This window comes from Rhopalosiphum maidis, chromosome 1 (assembly GCF_003676215.2).
Source record: "Rhopalosiphum maidis isolate BTI-1 chromosome 1, ASM367621v3, whole genome shotgun sequence".
Classification (NCBI taxonomy): domain Eukaryota; kingdom Metazoa; phylum Arthropoda; class Insecta; order Hemiptera; family Aphididae; genus Rhopalosiphum; species Rhopalosiphum maidis.
Genome location: NC_040877.1, coordinates 39,528,291 through 39,548,923, shown reverse-complemented (window position 1 = coordinate 39,548,923; position 20,633 = coordinate 39,528,291). Strand labels below are relative to the sequence as shown.

General features: G+C 31.4%; 1 protein-coding gene across 1 annotated transcript; it reads left to right on the top strand.

The window, feature by feature from the left end:
* Positions 1 to 10,599: 10,599 nt before the first annotated feature.
* LOC113549126 (protein mothers against dpp-like) lies at positions 10,600 to 14,400 on the top strand. Its single transcript, XM_026950331.1, has 7 exons — positions 10,600 to 10,872; positions 10,960 to 11,137; positions 11,620 to 11,778; positions 11,852 to 11,922; positions 11,993 to 12,191; positions 13,677 to 13,917; positions 13,984 to 14,400. The coding sequence occupies exons 1-7, from the start codon at positions 10,600 to 10,602 to the stop codon at positions 14,141 to 14,143; spliced, it is 1,281 nt and encodes a 426-aa protein (XP_026806132.1). The 3' UTR covers positions 14,144 to 14,400.
* Positions 14,401 to 20,633: the final 6,233 nt, after the last annotated feature.

Below are 20,633 nucleotides of genomic sequence, written 5' to 3'. Positions count from 1 at the left end.
TAAAACTTGGCTAATAATAATAATAAAATTGTATTCATAACTAATGTTCCTTAAATAAATTTACTGTTTGTTTTTTATATATATATATTATTTGTGTATACATATAATATGAGAAGTTTAAAAATGTTTAAAAAATAAATATCTTACCTGATAAAGTAATAAATATATTTAGATAAGTAAAAAAGTTTGAAATCCCATATTTTTATAACAATATCTAAAGTATAAGTATCTATTTTAAACCAAACAATCATATTATGATTAGAGAATAATGAATAGTGAAATAATTTTAAGTTGGAAATTCTTAGTTTAAAAATTAGTTACATGGTAGGAATTTGGTTCAAATTTTTATATCTAAATGTATTAGTATATACAAGTACTAAAATCCAATACAATATTTCAATCTTAAAAAATAATTTATTATATATCAGTTTTCTTTAGAATAAACATTTTTTAAATTTTTAATAAAAATATTTGAATGTTGTAATGTTAAATGTAACTGTCGTAATGTTCATTCTAAATCAATTATACTTTGATATGTATTTTCTTCTATTTATTTTTTGAAAACAAAAATGTATGTTGTTGATGTCTTCCTTATGAGTGTTAAGAATATATTGGTTAGTGTTACATTTTTTTATTTGACACATTAAAAAATGAATTTGGTGATCATATTTTTATTATTCATTATCTTATAACTGTTATAAATTATAATTTTATAAAATAAATCAACTATAAAGTTAATTTGTTAAATGTAGATATCAAATTTACTTTTAAGGTTTAATTACCAATCAATATTATAAGAATTCAATTTAATATTAAAGTTTAATTTATATAAACAATTTCATAATATTAAAATTGATAAATGTTTCTAGAAAAGAACTTTATATATTACAGGCAATAAGTACAAGTTATTAAGTACTCAAATGGTATTTAAGTTAAAAGTTATTAATAACTTATATAATATATCATCTTGTTTATTAACTAATAAAGTAAATTTATTAATTTCATTAATATGTTATCGTATTAAATTAATTAAAAATAATTAATTGTAAACAAAATAATTAGTCATTACTATAACTAAAATAATTCTTTTGTCCACAAACACCCTTCAATTGGTTTTGTAAAAAGGCTACTTATAAAAAGTTATCTATTTATTCAAACCAACAAAAAAAGTATTTGACTTTTGGTTTAAGGAAGCCATTTTTTTTCAAAGCGAGGTATTTTTGTGTTTTTTGGGAACAATGGGACTTTTAACATGAAATAGATTGTTCCACCCAACCCGGGACCTATATTTTTTACTCAATGTTATGTTAGTCATAGCTATTAGCTATAAGAGCTTTGTCATCTACAAAGTCCGATAAGATAAGTGATTACTTGGTAGCCTGGGTTACACACATGAGAGAATTCTTGCATTAATTGATTTTGGTAAGTAGGTGGATAAGCTGTAACGTACCGAGAAAAATCGATCCCTTAAATAGGATTTAAGTATGAGGTAGAGGTAGTTACTAGATGCTAGAGAAAGGGATGAGGTTCAATTTAAATCAAAGATCTATTACTTATTAGCCAAACGCAGTCGAATGCTTTTTGGGAAACTTCTAAAAAGTGCCTATTCAATGCAATATTGTTTTGTTTCAAAGGAAATTATACTTTGTCTAATATTTGGTAAATTTGATAGGTAGTGGAATGTTTTCTACGCAAACCATTAAATAGCGAACAAGTTAAAAATTTTGTCCCTTAAACAACCAATAAAAATGTTTTTAAACACTACGATACCTATTGGGAGTATATTAATAGGTGTTTAGTGTATATGATCAGTGGTACCGAACTCATATATCATTTGAAGCGATCACTTCACTTCTTAAATGGATAAGTATAAGTGAATTGTAGGGGTTAACAAAGGTAAATATAAGGTGTTATACGTATATATTTATTTATTGGTGCCTAATAACGTGAACATAGAAATTAGAAGTCCACACTTGATACTTGTATGTATTTGTTTATCATATTAGATATTTAGATGGCTGAAAAGTATAGGTGGGTGGATGGAACAAAAATTTTAGAATTTGCTTCTCAAAAAAAGTGAGTTTGGCGCCACAGTATATGAAGATGAACATCATCATTTTCCGTTAGTTTTCTTGTTCAAAAATTAGTATGACAGACAATAGAATACCTACTTTCATAGAATAGAAAAGTAGAATGATTGGAGCATTGAGTAAATATATAGGTTAGAAGCGCAATCACTTTTATTATAGAAGCTAGTTTATTATTTTTGAAGTTATTAAATCATGTCTAGGAAACTTTTTTAGGGAACTTGAATGCTGTGTACCTATTGAACATTAACTAAAGAGGTGTAGTTTGGAGGGAAGACATTTCACATCTGTAATGGTGAGTCAAGGAATTATTTTAATTTGATCCGAGAGAAAAATGGAATTAATGAATTAGAGTGTATCAATAGTCAATAACGAGGTGGTTTGCAAAGATATATTGACTTTGTTTTCATCAAAATGCATCCTATTGCTATTGCTATTGCGCAAGATAACTGAGAGATTTCATATATGAAGAAAGTTTATTCGTAGCGTAACCTTCTGCGTCTTTGTCGTTAAATATTCTAGCTAAAACAATACATTTTTCTACTAACTCATAGCCTTTATTAATAAATAATAATATTGGCATTTAATACATATCCACAATAAAGCGTGTTGTAGAAAAACCTCCCTGATTTGTTAAACTTTTAAATACCAAACCAAATAAAATATGAACATGTATTATATATTTTATTTAAAAATTGTACAATATATAATGGTGTTTTACTTAAACTTTTTTGAAAAATTACATCACTTAAGTGATGGCCCTCGTTTTCAATACATTGGTTGAACCTTTCCCGATAGTTTTGTTTGAGGTACAGGTTATTCGAGCAGTATATGAAAACAATACTTCCTGTATTGTTACCTCTTCCAGGACTTCCAAAGTTTGGAGACGATTTCGGTATCGGTTTATCTGACTTTTGAGATAACCCCAGAAGAAAATATCATAATATGGGTTCAAATCTATGGTGAATCTGGCTATCAAATGTTCGCTAGGTCAATAATGGTGAACCGCTGTTATTATTTTATTAATAAACTCTTCATCAAAAAATAAAAAAATAAGGAAAAACACTATTTATTACATAAATTCAATTTTAAACAAAAAATTATAATGATAAAAAATATTTAAAAGTATATTTTATTTTGGCTGGAAATTAAGTAAAAATAATATTTTCAAAAACGTTAATAGGTTTTTAAATAATAATTAGTGTTGTTTGATAAAAGAAAAAAATAGAAAGAAAGTTTGCCTGTTTAAACTGTGTAAATGTTGTTTTATATGCAGTCCATTTACTAACAAACCACTAAGCCCAAGGCCGTATTCAATAAAAAATTTCGGGAAGTGGGAGTTATACAAATCTTAGTAAATGGTGTATAAAATAATTTTAAAGTTTACATAATACGAGAAAATTTCGTGGAATTTGAACCCCACCCTCTTAGGTACAGCCTTGACTGAACCTATTTTTTCTAAAAATGCATACAAATATCAAAAATATTGTATAGATTATACTTTTATTAAAATAATATATTAACAATGAAATGATAACGCAGTAGCGTCATTGCTATCATTCAAAGAAGGGTTGATATTTTGTTGAGTCCGTAACTCGTAGTGCTATTGCATATAAAAACTAAATAACACTTTATTATACATCGATACATGCAGGTCTATTAAATGTAGTACAACTGTATAACTATGAACTAATACATAACTGATACACTGATACCTATGTATTTGGGAAAATATAATTAAAAAAAATTAGTGATATCACAACAAATCCCTTCTTGGTATCCCGTATAAAATATAAATACACCCACATCCCACACACATACACAAAATGCACACGCAATTCACCTATATTCATAGGTTAGTATTTTGTATTATAAATTCGACAGTATACTTAACAATTATCAGTAATTACCCGGCAATCTTGAGCATTGATATCCGATGCAACTGCAGATTGATCTACACGCGTTGCTATAAAGATTAAAGATGTATAAATGTATAATAATAATATTGTATATTATGGATAATATCTCGGTATAAAAAATTAAGGAGTTGGAAAAGGACTATTTGCTAAATTAAATTTCGTAACCCAAAAAATATAACATTACCTAATAATTAATATTAAATATTAATAAGAAATAAACAATAATACCAGTTGGCTGTTCTTCATTTGTGTATATATTTTCAATACTAACTCAAATTGCTTGTAGGGTGTCAACTTTCCATTGTTTCAAATTTTTGATTTAAATTGATTGTTTAAAGGCAATTTGTTTAGTTAAAAAAAGTTTATTTTAATCTAACTAGCTAGAACATATATACCAAGTATACAAAAATCTGAAACGTAAAGGTGTAGACTTTTCGTCTTCGACTCTGTTACATCTTCCAGTGCTGTGCCACGGACTTGCTTATACTTATAGTGTCCCAGTTCAAATATTATTTATTTTAGCATGGTTGCTTAGGTACAACAAAATAAGTAACTATACTCGTATCTTTATTTTTCGTTAAATATACAATTTAATCAAAATTTGAATTTAATATAATATGTAGGACGTAAGACGTTGGTAAAAAATGTTTAAAATATTTAATACCTATAAATATATTAAAGGTATACACTACGCTAAAGCTAAACTTTCGTGTAAATACTTATTAAAATAATATGTTTATAAATATAATTATATAAAATATATATTAATAATTTATTGTTTTAAATACTTCGCGTGAACAAAAAGTATTACCCGGCGTATGGTATAGACAAAATAGGTACATTACTGCAGTGTTAAATATTGACCATAATTGTAAATTCGTTGCAATATTATTTGCTAAGAAAATGTGATATCAACAAAAAACCCAAAACGCATTTTACGTATACCCCGCCGCAAAAACCTTAATCATTATTACTTTTCAGCACTATAGTCTGTGCAAAGTAACTACGTTCTCTAGGCAAAATCGCTATGCTACGTGATGTATGACGTATCCGTCATTCTGTACTTAATTAAACACGAGAATATCTGAACACCTGCAGTGGCGTAGCCAGAGGTGATAACCCCCTACCCCCTCGGCCATATTTATATCAAAAATATTATGTTGATAATATAGGAATACAAATCATTTGGTCGCGGTAAAATGTATTTTGCTATGCCGAATTCACATTGCCGACTGCACTGGTGATAATAATCATTATCATTCAATTATTTTATTATTTTACCCTTAGTCCATAAGGTCTATGATTTTACCACGGTTGTAGATTTATTTTATTTTATTAAAATAAAAACCCCCCTAAAAAAAATCATAGAAATATAAAATACATATTACATACACACAATCAGATTATGATATACCTATAGACAATACATAATACAAAAATACTTTGTATTGTCTATAGTAATAACTAAAAAGTATATCGTATATCTTAGGGATTAGGCATACAAGAACAAGAAGTTCTTAGATCACTACGCTATTAGATTACTATGCTATATCCGCATGGGCCGCATGTGTTATATATTCGTCATATACACAGGTACATACAATATATTTATTACAAAATAATAATCATTTTATGTTGTTGGCGAATAATGAATAATTTGTCTATTGCCCATTATAATTATATAGGACACATCATATCGGTGCTTTTGTTTATATTTAAATTTTAAAGTTATAATTTTACTATATAAACTATTTAGATCATTTGAAAATGCTCCTACCTCGATTTAAATTTTAAAAGGTAGACAAGTGTGAAGTGAGTACGCTCTGTTGTAAATTATAAGTGTTAAATTCACATTCAATGATGCATTATTGTACCTATATAAAAAACGATTCTAAACGGAAATACGGTCAGTCAGCCTAATTTATTTTTAATATTACGGTAGGTTGTGATTGATATATAATTTTCTGAAAATATTGCATTTATTATATTTATAATCTATACCAGTATACCATATTATATCAACTTATTTAACTCGAAATTAAATATTATTTTTCCGTTATATCTACCGTAAAACAGTACAAATAGGTTCATAATATAAAATAGATAATATCATAAAATAAATCTAAATTTCATTGCATATTGTAAAATGTATAATAATATTATATATTATAGGTAAAAGTTTTGATTCCTACGAATTATGTTTTAAAATTATAACAAAATAATTAACATAGGTTCTATTGTTTAAGTAAATAATCTCGTCCAAATACGTCTCGGAGTAAAAGTATTAGCAATGGTATTTAAAACATAAATTAATTAAGTATATTATTATAATAAAATTATGGATATTATTTTTTATTATTATAATATAAGTATAACTATTACTGTTATACATTTTCTCTTAGTAGGAATAAATAAATAATTATCAGACAACAAACATTTTCTTGAAAAGTAAAAAAAAATGTTTATACATACAATACCAACTCAATATCAGGTTAAAAACATGTATCGGCCAAATAATATTAAAAATAAGTATAAATGTCCTGGATCATGTACCCGCTCTGCCATCAACTAAATGACGCACCTGAATCAACTTTTTAAAAAACTATTTTTATTTGCGTATCCAGTCCTCTTTAGATTTTATTTCAAATTAAAATTTTAAGTATTGATAATAATACAATTTAATGCATATAAAATGTTTTTTAAAAAGCCTGCACGTACTTGGTACCTGCCTACCCATTAAAATAAAGTATAGCTTCTGTACTGTACGGTCTGTAACATATTAATGGCTATCTACCTTTAGCATAGCTTAATTGAACAGTGATATGTTAAAAAATTATATTATAATAAGACATTTAATTTTAATAATAATTCAATTATAAATGTCTTTCTGTTTTAAGTAATATATTATATAATATCCTATAACCAGTATAACCTATCTGATATTCTGATCGAAATCATTTAAATAAATAAATTATTTGTTTTATATTTAATACAAAATAATTATACAGTCACTCATAAATTTAAAAAATGTTTTAAATTCAATATACCTACATGTTATATATAAATACGTATTACACGTGTTGTATGTAGTGCGTGCAAAGTACACATAATATGTAAATACTATAATACCATTTAGACCCAACACACATGGATATACTAAAAGAAACAATAAATAAATATACTAAATATATTATATATACATCATATTTGTTAATATTGTGTAAATAACATATAAGTTAAAATAGTTTCTACGATGCTATACGTTATATACACACAGAGTATATTATAGGCGCCAAAAATGTGTATGAAACCCTCGCCGACCGGCACTGAATGGTTCGAATTTCAAAACGCACATTCTCATCACAATAACCTCGTGCAGCCCGCCGCCGGACGTACATTTAATATATATATATATATATTACACTATAAACATACGATGGATTCAACAGGTCCCTGCGGTGAACTGGCGCCACAGCCCGCCACGACGTATTATTATTATTATATATATGGAACACGCGTATAGTACATAATATATTAAATAAGTACATACAATAATAAACTGTCGTTGTCATTCTCAATTCAATGGTTTTATCACATATATTTATACAAGTATAATAATATAGCATATGAACACTCACAAGATGGAAAATTGGAAAAAAAATAAGATTTTCACCGTATAAAATATTGAACATAGATTATTAATATTATTATATAGAAGAACAAATTTGATTTTTTTTTTAAATTTTAAATTTCCATTAACTGCAAGTTTTGTACAATAAATGAAAAATATCGTTTAACTAGTGCAAGAACCATAGTAATTGAGTTTTATCTTTTATAACGTGTTACGAAAAACATAATATCATCACGATTGACATTTTATAACCGAAGTGTCAAATGTAATAATAAGTACTGTTTAATGTTTAAAGTTTATACTAAGATTTTAAATAGGACGATTTGCTATTTGAAAATGCTGTTTTAATATAAATAAGTAGATATTTAACATCGCGATTCTCAATTTTATTGATGGCTTTAGGTAGTCTAAGAACTTTTTATGAATGAAAGAGGATTGGTATAATGAATTATATGAATAAATGAAATCTATAACTAATAATCAGTTTTAAAATTATTAAATCACCCGCATTTATACTTGAATACAACGTTATGTAAGTATTATACTTATCAGTTATCACAGTAGATATTACTAATAATAATTATTCTAGATAATAATCGCTAGATATTTCACGCGAAACAGGGACGTATGCACAAAAAAGTTTTGGAGAGTGTCTTTGAAAATCAGTTATTATGAAAAGTAGAACTTTTTTAAATAATTATATAAAAATTTTTTTATGAAAATGAAGTATACTTACAATAATTTTTTAAATATAAACATTGATATAACAAAATTAACATTAAAATTGAATAAGTAAATAACCATATAAAAACTCAAATATTTCGGGTGGTGTTTGAGCACTCAAAATACCCTCCCCCCGTGTACGTGCCTGACGTAAAATGATCGTCCACTCAGTGCTAAAACTATTTTTGCATAAACGAGAATTAAAATGTAGTTTTTAGATACCTACTTGTTAACTTATTAGTAGTTATTACAGTTTTTCATTTACTATAAATAAATGTAGACTATCTTTTACGAATACCACGTGGTTATACAATATGACGTAAACTAGTATTATAGATTTTAGATTGTACTACTTTATCGCATTAAAAAAAAAAATAGTTGCAAACGATTCGTCTATTTGTCTAATGTACTATGTACATTGTACGTTACTTAAAAACTGTTCTCTCACATCATTTATTTAAGGCTCTAACAACAGTGTTGAAGAAATTTTGCCATCCTGTAAAAATAAATATGCAGCATAAATGCACGATACACGTAAAATACAAGAGCCGGTCTCGTTTAGTCGGTCGGAGACCAGAGCATGTTTGGATGGGGATGGCGACGGCGAGTGGCGACAGTAGGACAATACTATACCACCACGTCGAACCGTTACTTCCGCACTATAAATGCCGGCGACATTTTTATAAAATATAATTTTGCAGGGGAGCGCCGGTCTTTACCTAAACCGGCTAAACCCATTTAATTTATTGTCGACGTCTTTGTTGCAGTTGTTATTGTACACAAATTGTGTACAGGCGCCAATAATTTAACATGTAGACACGCTGCACTGGTTCATTTGCTGTGCATGGATTTCGATCGACATAAATAATATAATCATCTATTCTGTATTCACGTATATATCTTCATATTATATTAAAGACATTGTACTAAACATAATGATGATGGTTGAAAAACGACAAACATTAATTATCTAATCAATTATTTTAAAATCGAATTCCGTTTTCAATACAGCAACAGGCAGTTACAGTTACAGTTGCAGAACGGGTTGACAAATCGACCGTGTGGTCAAATGTGCACTGTGCAGGATGCACTTGAAGTGTATGTTATACATTTTTATACATAATATAAATACATTTACCGTCGTTTTTTTTCGGTCGACTCCCGGATACATATACACATATAAAAATTATCTATGCTTTATTCTACGAGTCGCGTATTAATATATTATTACACCAGGGTGGATGGACGGATGATAATCGGGGTACGAGAAAAGAGTGTAGACAACATGTATCACGTCGCGTCTACGTATACGTCATATAAATACATAATATTGTTCTCGTACACGCGTATCACCATACATTATCTGAAATACAATATAATAATATAATACCCGCGTCGGTGGAGTGGAAAAAAAGGGAAAATCAGACTGGACCGTATAGGCGCCAGACGGCTGCTCCCACCCGCCTCATCTGCGTGAAGTACGCGCGTAGTACCCACAGTACCTATCATGGTGTAGCCGTATACCTGCAGCGCCACCGATACGCGTTGTACCTACTTCGATCTCGCGCGTGCGTACGAAACTAGTCCGTTGTCACTAACGCGACTGCAGTGAGGAAGAGAATTTATCGCTGGCGACACGTTTCGTCCGCGATATACGCTTATCGCGGAGACCACAATACAACCGTATGAGATCATTGATCACACATTCACGCGACGGCTGCGGTGGACAACAAGCGCGACCACTGTCACACAGATTCACACGCGGTCGTGTCGTCGTACCGGCTTCGCTATACTGCGCTGTCCAAAAAGCCGTACCGTGCGCCAGCTCGTCGTGCATAACGGCCGGTAAAAGTTTCGTCGTTACCAGTGGCCGCGGTTTGAAATCAAATAATCCGCGGTAAGCACGTCTTCGACATCTACGGCGCGGTACACCTGCTGAGACGCAAAATCCGGCAACGGCGCAGCACACGCGAACCGTAACAAATGTGCGTGTAACACTCCGTTACAACGTTGCCGCGGTTTGCTCCGGAACGTATCCGTCCGAACGGCCGCCACCGTCCGCCGTTGGATTCTAATCAATGATGCGCGTTTTCCTTTCTCTCTTCCCCCCGAACAACAATAACAATAAATAAATAATATAATAAGTTAACACTTACTGTTGTTCACTTGTCCTGAGACTCTGGTCATTGAATATTTACCGTGCGTGTGCGTGGTTTATTACGTTTCACGCTCCCGTGCAATGGAGGTGGACGAGTTCGATTCGGGCCGACCGTCGTCGACAATTTCGTCGATAAATAGCCTGTTCTCGTTTACCAGCCCGGCCGTTAAGAAACTGTTGGGCTGGAAGCAGGGTGACGAAGAAGAGAAATGGGCCGAAAAAGCCGTCGATGCGCTCGTCAAGAAATTGAAGAAAACCAAAGGCGCTATCGAGGAATTGGAAAAAGCGCTCAGCTGTCCGGGACAGCCAAGCAAGTGCGTCACCATACCGAGAAGTCTTGACGGACGACTGCAGGTACAACCACATACTAAAATCAAACCTCCTGCCTATGCCAAATAACTATCGTGGTAATGTACATGTAATGCGTTTTATTATGTTCAGGTGTCGCATCGTAAGAGTTTACCGCACGTCATATACTGCCGTGTATGGCGATGGCCAGATCTCCAAACCCATCACGAGCTTAAGCCGCTTGACCACTGTCAATTTCCATTCTCTACTCAAAACAAACAGAAAGATGTTTGTATTAATCCTTATCACTACAAACGTGTTGAAAGTCCTGGTAAGCCAATCTCAATTTGAATAACAGTGTAACTAGTATACTTTGGTTGAAGTTTGAATGAGAACATTGTATTAAATTATTTTTGTTTCAATATCTCCTCTGAATACAACACATATAATTAATGTTGGTAAAAATTTTAAATATTAACTACTTAATAGATACATTTATTATTATCATTGTCTCTTTTACAAGCAGTTATTTTAATTTATATTACAGTGGATTTTAAATTTAAATACTTTATGCTTATGTATTACCAAATTGAAAGTAATGATGTCAAATGATGATCATACGTGCACAATTATTTTAGTTGGTATACTTATTTAGTTTTAAAACAATATATTCAAAAATTAATTATACCTACATGTTACATATTTAAAAAACTTAATTTTACTTGTTGGAGTATTGGACATAAAATTATTTTAAACTAACAAGCACAATATTTGACTTATTTATCTTTACAAATTATATTATTTACTTTTCAGTTTTACCTCCTGTATTGGTACCCAGACAAAGTCAGCTACCCCCTATGATGTTCCGTCAAATGCCAGAAAATCTTCAGTATAATAACTATAACCAAGGACCAAATTCTCCATCATCAAGTCCTCCACCAAACAGTCCTTTTCAGAGCAGCGCACTGTCAGGTAAATACATTTATTAATAAAATGTAATCAAATCTTTAATTTATAATATATTTTTGTTTAAAATATTTTTTAGAATTAGGAAGTTCTCCTGGGCCTGATGAAAAAGCTATGAGTCCCGCATCTGGAACACAAGTCATGTATCAGGTAAATTATAACAACATTTAAAATTAACTTTGTTAATAAGTAACTTAACTATAAATTGTTTAACTGTTAGGAACAAGCTAGTTGGGCAAGCATAGCATACTATGAATTAAATAGTAGAGTTGGAGAACTTTTTCATTGCCAATCTCCTGTTGTAGTTGTGGATGGTTTCACTAATCCGAGTAATAATCTAAACCGATTTTGTCTTGGACAACTTTCCAATGTTAATCGAAATCAAACAATTGAAAACACAAGGCGACATATTGGAAGAGGTAATAAATATATATATATATACACATAAGATACAAGTCTGACTAGTGATGATTTATTTTATATTTCACTTGTATTTAACTTTTGCATAAATAAGTATTCAATATTCATTCCTATTTGGTGGATATTGAGTTAAAAGTATAAATAAACAATGATAATTTTAAATAAATAATGATTATTAAATATATGTAATATTAAGCCGTTAGTAGGCGTGTAGAAAGCGCTCACTTTTCCAATTTCTACTATTAAAAGTTGTTAATTGAATTGTAAGAATTTCGTTATGAATAATTAATTAGAATAAATTATGATTATTTGTTACAAATAAATTATTATAACTAATTATACTGTGGGCGCGCCTTAACTCAGTTTTAATCTATTTCCTTTTAAACACTTTTCCTTTTTTATCATTGGGGTTTAACTTTTTTTTAATTTGAATGTTTGAGACATCACATACAGAAAAACCTTTGTCAGCTAGGTCTCTTTTAATTTTACATCAGTTTCTGGGTGCAATCCATGCATTACGATACAACATTTTTTTTCGGCTTTCAATTGATATCTATGAAACTCAATTTAGTTATTTTCAAGAACTTTTAATATTCATCCTGAGATTTTTATGTCACCGTTAGCAAAAGTTTTAGGTTGTTGACGTTGTTCATGACTGGGGGTTTCTTCAATAGTTAAAATGGTGAATAAATTCTGTATATCGTTGATACCACATGCCGTAATTGGTGGTGGTTTATATACTTTTGATACCTACTGTTTTAATGATATTATTATCAGTTTCTTAAATGCGTTTTTTTTTTTTTTGGTGGGCTTGAACTAGATTCATATTATGTAATATTTTATTATCATATTGCAAGCATACCAGAAATGCTTGGTAAACTAAAATGTGTGTTGACGCCGTGAGAGCATTGTTTCGTTATGCCCATTGCTAGACAATGGCACAAGCCACCATGCATGATGACTTAAATAATTTGTGTTAAAACACTTGCGTTGTAAGCAAAAATTCATATAAAGATATTATTTAACATAATTTAATAAACACTGCACAATTCGACACACACGACCAGAACATACGTGTTATTCATTCAACAGACAAAACGCGACTTTTAAACTGAGTATATTTCAAAATTTATTTGTTAAGAAATATGTCCTTATAAAAACGTTGCTAATATAAAATGAAAACTTGATTAAAATTAAAGGTCATTGCTTAGTTGCGTTGATAATCGCCGTTGATTATGAGCATCGCCCATACCCCATTTGCGCCTAAACTATAAATAGGCAATAGTATAAAATTAATTTAAATGTTATAAATATAATAATACATGTTAAAAGTTTCAAATGCCCACAAAAAATATTTTTGAATTACAACAAAGACTTAAAATTTGTATTTTTATCATTTTATTTTGAATTTTGTCTCTATTTAAATTTCATAAACAATGTATATAGTTAAATAACTTTTTAAACATATTTTTTATTTAATTTAGGCATTCAATTACATTATATTGGCGGTGAAGTTTATGCAGAATGTTTATCAGACTCCGCAGTGTTTGTACAGTCACGTAATTGCAATCACCATCATAATTTTCATCCATTAACTGTGTGTAAGATACCTGCTGGATGTTCTTTACGTATTTTCAATAATCAACAATTTGCAACTTTACTCACAGAATCCGTAAATTCTGGTTATGAAGCTGTATTTGAGCTCACTAAAATGTGCACAATTAGGTAAATACTAGATTATTACTGATAATAATCTTGTAACATAAAATTAAAATTAATTTATCTGTTTAGGATGTCATTTGTGAAGGGCTGGGGCGCAGAGTATCATCGACAAGATGTTACCAGCACACCTTGTTGGATTGAAATACATTTAAATGGACCATTACAGTGGTTAGACAAAGTTTTGTGTGCCATGGGATCGCCTCACAATGCGATATCATCTGTTTCATAGGCCAACATGCTTAACACACTTATTTTTCTAGTATCAAGGTGTCATTTTTATTTTTGTTTTAACTAAATCATCAATATGACTTAAATACACATAAGTTGCGCACAATATTAGTAAAATAATTTTGCTACAAAATACCAGGTATTTTTATAATAAATAAACTTATGAAATTTAACTTTTTGTAAATTTAAATTACTTTTATTTGCTGTACTATATGTTTGGTGCTCGCTATTCTTATTACTATATATATATTTTTTTTTTTGTTAAAGAACATTTATTTATTGTTTTTTTATCCTAAATATTTTAAAAAGAATAAAAAATGAAATCTTTTTTTTTTTAAAAAAAAGTAATACTTTTGAGACTTGAAAGATGTAAAACATATTATTTTCTTCTAAAACTTATTTGACATATTAGTTTTGTAAAATATGGTGATATTATGCTCTCTAATCAAATATATTTATTTGATGAATTATTGTTGGCAACTTAATAATCACTAAGATGGTGTAATAGTATATAAATACTCATAAAAACTTATTTTACACCTTCCTAGTAAACATAAAAAATTATAGAGAATAATTTTATCTAAATCTATTAAAAATAAAATTTTTGATATTTATATTAGTTAAATAATTTTAAAGATAAAATGTAAAAATATTAAAAATTTATTATAAAATACGGGTTGATTGAAATGAGATATCAACAATCTGGTTTCTTATGAAAGTAGATAAAATTTTCCTCCATAATTTTTATAATATATAATTTCACTTGTAAAACCCTTCAGAAAGCTGTATTCTTGAAAGGCTTAAACATCTTTTTCTGTAAAAAGTGTAATCAAGTATTTTTTGAGCGGAGCATGATTTTTTTTTTGTTCCTATTGACTTATTATTGTTGCACTATAAAATAAAAAGTAATTACTTTTTCTTTCTTAAAATTTTCAGCTATTTCTTTTTTAACCTATATTGCACACTATTCTTAAATTACATACAAGTCATAGTGTTCAAATGTTGTTAAAATAATTTTAGTAAATTATATTTGCTCATTCAAAATGTTGTTCATTTTAGTTAATTTATAATTTATTAAATTAATATTGGTATGCTACTTACAATGACAGTAAACTATATACAGGGTGTTTTATGATGTTTTATTTGTTTCTTACTTTTAAATAGTGAGACAACATGCTTTGTAGTTTGTTTTGATTGAAATAACATAAAACAATCTGTAAATTAATAATTTTTAAAGTCGTTATTATTTTGTAGTAGGCGTGCAATATGAGAATATTATGTAAGCTGTATATTTATATTGTTGAATTTTTAAATAAGAGTTTGTTTAATGTTCCCAATGCGTTCGGTAATGTAATATTTATGTTTGATTTATTAATTATTATATTGTAATTTTTTTTTTAGTTGTATAAATTTTTCCTAAACGTTTTAGTTTATTGTCTACAAAAATATATATTATATTGATCTTATTTTATAAATATTTTGAATGTGAACAATAGTTTTTTTTTGAAAAAAATATATTTTGCTAGAAAGACAATATTATTTCCTGCTGATTATTTTTTTATCCCTCAAACTTCAAATTAAATCGTGAATAATTATTAATTATTAATCATTTAATTTATGTTACATAGCTTGGTAAACAAATATCCATTAAAAACCCACATATTTTCACCCTCAAAACTGTTCCACTACTTTTAATTAAATTTCAAAAATTCACAGAGTGTTTCGTCTATTATCATCGACTATGGCGCTATTTTAATTACTCAATGTCAAGTCAACAAGACTAATCAAGTGTCGATTGTTACAATTAATTTCTGGTTACTATATTTCTATGGCACCGTTCTATCTGTACACTGTCGTTACCTCGACAGTAGACTGCAAACCACCCCGAACAACACAATTTCCAGATGAGGATTCCACCTGCAACAATGGTGTTAGCCGTGCTCTCGTTTCTAACGTTCGCCGCTGGGTTGACGTCGTTAGCCGACGCGGTTTCGATGTCGGTAGTTACTGCCCAAAACAACAGCAATGGGTACACAGCCGAGTTATTCGATTGTCTGGCGAACGTGACCCGAACATACTTTGACCGGCGGACCGTTTACATGAACTTCCGACAGTCGGAAACAGCTGAGTACGCTGCTGTGGTGGACGCATTCGCCATGGCCGTACAGAGCCCCAAAGTGATAGTACCGTATTCGTCGTTTACCGCACATGCTTCGCTGCAACAGCCATCGAGGGGTGATGTATTTGCATTCCTGGCCGAAGACATGCTATACACGCAACTGCTGACCGCTAAACAGCGGAGTCACTTCGTGGCGGTGTGGACAAGGCAGATGCCCATGAACAACATCCGGCGCATATTCCGGCACTTCTGGGACGCGGGCAAACACGTAAACGTGATCGGGCTGGTCCGGATGGACGGCGGTGGCGTGAACGTATACACGTACCGGCCGTTCTCCAACTACGGGTGCAACAAGCTAGGCCGACCGTTTCTTCTGGACCGGTGGGTTGATGGGCGGTTCCGGCTTGGCATTGATCTATTCTCTGGCAAACCAAAGACCGGTAACATGCTCGGCTGTCCGCTCCGATGCGCCGGCAACGAACACCCGCCGGACACAGTATTACGGCCCGGTGACGGCACGCCACAGCAGCCGCTGTGGACCACTTCCGGCGTCGGCGGTAAGGTACTGGAGATTGTGGCTAGGCACATGAACTTCACACCGGTCATCATTTCGCCAAAAGGTGACGTGTCAGAGATGTATAGCTGGTACAACAGTGCCGAAGTGTTGGACAACATAACCGCTATGCTGGACTCAGAAGAAGCTGACTTGGCGTTCGGCTGGTATTCATACGCTACGCACAACAGCACATACAACACCAACACGGAACTGGCTCGAACCACGAGTATCGACTGTCTGGGGTGGGCCGTTCCATACCGGGCGGGCCCACCACCACAGCCTTGGACTAATTACGTTTACGAGTTCGACAAAATCGGATGGATATTTATCGGCTTGATGTTCCTGATTGTTGTCGGTAATCATGTATATATAGTTATTATTCTCAATATTATTATAAAGTACTATTGTCGTTAAATCAGTCGAGACCCGTACCTACAAAGTAGACTATAAGTCTGTTAGACGTCTGTCGAAAAACTCGCGCCCAGTATGAACTTTAGCCTTTATGTGGACACACTTAGCAACCAAAAATTTAAATAACAGCAAGTATGATTTGATGTTTCGACAAACTATTATTATATAATAGCTTTTGTGTGTGGCTTCAAAACAACTTTTGTTGAGACATTTTTGAATCCTCCTAGGTACTATAATTTATTATTATTAATTATATATTTTGTTTTATTTGCATTTCATTTCAATGTACTTTGAAAGTATACTTCTCCTAAATCAAACGAACAATCCTCAATCTTCATCCTATTAATACAAAATATTATTTATTTTAAAGTACAATTATAATTATGTGATAATACGTACCTAATCTAGTCATATTGTATAGACAACTTCTAATTATATAAGTATATTATGCCGACTTAATGGGAGTAATGGGATCGTTGGGTTTCTATTATATTGATGGGGAATGGAGTATGTACCTTAATATGTAATTCTACGCATCATTATTGTATTATTGATTACGATAACGATAATATTATTCTATTGTACCAAAATATCTATAAAAAAATGTGGCTAAATATTAAAAAAAAAACCCAAAATATAATCTGTTGGTAGATATTTTTCAATTACAAATAAACTGTTACATTTAGAAAACAAAAACCTTATGCTTTGGGCCAAAGCCTTTGGCTTTATACTTTGTTTCGAAAATTATATAATAATTATTTTTTTTTATCCCTCATTGTTTCAAATGTTTCAATAATATGAGAAATTTTCTACATCAATACAAAATATATACACGTCAAACATAATACTGGAGGCCCGACCACTCGGCTAGAATTGCATTAATATCCATAGTCCATACCGACCATATCCACTATAAACAATTATCCAACTATTATATTAATACAAATTCAAACAACCATTTAATTTTTCTTTCAGCATAACCAGTATAGGTTAGATATATAAGGCACTATATACACGCGAAATACTGTATTATTCAATTTTAATTTACAAACGTTGAAACGTGCATAGTCAGTAGTCACCAATATGTATCCAACATTTAAGATCACCCCATATATTTTCACGTACTTATTTCATTCTAGATGTCATATAATTTATATACACGTTATATATTTAAAATTTATAAAAATATATTTGAATATACCTAATATTTTTGCTGATCAGCTATGTTGAAAAATCAATAATTCAATAATTTGTCCGATAATGATTGGACCAAGTACTTTCATACATATGCTTTAAAAAATAAAAAACAGTGTTAATTATTTGTTATATTTTATGCTGTACGAATAATATTTTATATTTATATACATATTCCTTGGAGGAATATTAGTTTTATTCAAAAAGAAATTCTCAACTCTCTACATTGGTTTAAGTCTAGGAAATTATGGTTAATAATAGATCTCTTAAACATTGATGTTTAGATAGAATAAAGTTCACGATTCGCTATAATCAGGCCATGTGTAAACTATAAACGACACAAAGCTAAAATCAAATAATAATAAACTGCACCACTGCACAAATATAAAATATTGGCGTATATAATTTATTATTACAGGTGTGTTCCATTTCTTTCGAAAATTGAAAAAACTGCACCACGTGGACTCTGTACTGTTTTTCGTGTACCACACGGCCATCGACCAGCCGCTGGGCGTGAGACCTGTGTGGTGCAGTCTCCGCGCATTCATGGTGCACTGGCTGTGGTACTGTATGGTCATCAACGTGGCGTACAAAGCGTCGCTGGGTAGTTTCATGACGGTACCCGCGCACGGTGCAGAGTTCACCCGAATGGACGAGATACTAGACTCAAAGCTGATCACGATGGCCACACCGCGGTCGATGCACATAATGAACGCGACGACGGCCACCACGCGGATATCGCGGACGTTCATGAAGCAGCTTCAGCTGCTGCCGCCCACCAACTTCGAGCAGATCATTGACCGGCTGGTGGTAAAGCGCGACATCGCCCTGTTCGAGGTCAAACGGTTCATGTACTACTATTCCATACCCCAGGCCAAACGCATCAAGGTCAAAATACCCATACGGTTTCTGCCTGGATGTCTGTTGCGCACACACACCACGCAGTTTATGTTCAACGGTGGCTCGTACCTCATCGAACCTGTCAATGCTGTGCTCAGCACGCTCTTCGAGACCGGCATCGTCGACCACTGGATCATACACTTGGGCTCCAACAAAGTGCTGCCGCTGGAGAAGATCCGCGGCCGGGTACTCAAGCTGGTCCGGCTCAAGGAAGCGTTCCTATTCCTGTTTTTCAGCTACGCCGTTGCATCTGCCGTGCTCGTTGTCGAGATCTGTTGGTCTGCGAGATTGCACCGTCGGCTATTATCGTGGCTCGGTCCGTAGCGCATACTTTGAATACTTGCGTTTAAAAAAAAAATCGGCCCAGTAGAACTTCAGATATAATTGTTATAAGAAATCGCCTCACGTTTTAATAATATAATAGATGTAATGTGTTTGGGGGGGTGTAGGATGCAGAGCCCCCACTTAATTAATTTATTATAAAAATGCTATGGTTGAAGTCCCCTAACTTAAAGGTCTAGTTACGCCTATACGATGGCGCCAGTGGAGGAGGTCCGGACCCCCGGCGGCCAGCGTTAATACGGGTATACGGCACTGGTAGACGGTTAGTATTAGATAATTAGTTCAGTCTATTTAGAATTTTGCAATATTTGCTACCTTAGTTTGACTTGAGTTAATGTTTTCCCGACTTATTTGAGTTGTATGTTGTATTGTAAATTTTTATTGAACTTAACCTGTTAATCTGTTAACCCGTGTCTCATTTCAACACCTAATGTAGGTACTAAAATAAATAATAGACACAATCAAAATATTACTACCTATATCGGCAATCGGCTATATCTTAGTTATGGTGTAAAAATTAATTAACATTTAGAATTACAACAATACAAAATGTAATGTGTAAGTAGATAGTAAGTAGTAATTAATTTCCAGTTACAGCCTTGTGTAGTATACACAAAAACTTTATCATAAGGCCCCTGCCCCCTGAATTTGGTCGACCTGAGAAAAATAGACCTACTTCCCTCCCCATCATTGACGGCCCGTTGAAGCTGAGATTATTAAATAAATGTAATTGTGAAATACCTATACTCTATAGTGTATAGTAAAATAGTAGTTATATAGGAATTAGGAAATGGGACAACAAATAATGTAGGTAGGTACAATGTACAAATTAACTATATTTTTGTCACCTAGGTATATTACATACATTTTTTGATAATTAAAATGTAAGTTTTGTAAAGGCTGAGTTAGATTTCACGAATTTAAAAATTCCGCCATAATAGTAAATAGATCTAGATGTATCAAATAGAC

Bases quoted from the DNA above. Each gene is read 5' to 3' on its own strand.
- LOC113549126 (XM_026950331.1), top strand. From the start codon at position 10,600: ATGGAGGTGGACGAGTTCGATTCGGGCCGACCGTCGTCGACAATTTCG. The intron at 10,873-10,959 runs GTACAACCACAT...TATTATGTTCAG, and splicing joins GTCTTGACGGACGACTGCAG to GTGTCGCATCGTAAGAGTTT. The intron at 11,779-11,851 runs GTAAATACATTT...AATATTTTTTAG, and splicing joins TCAGAGCAGCGCACTGTCAG to AATTAGGAAGTTCTCCTGGG.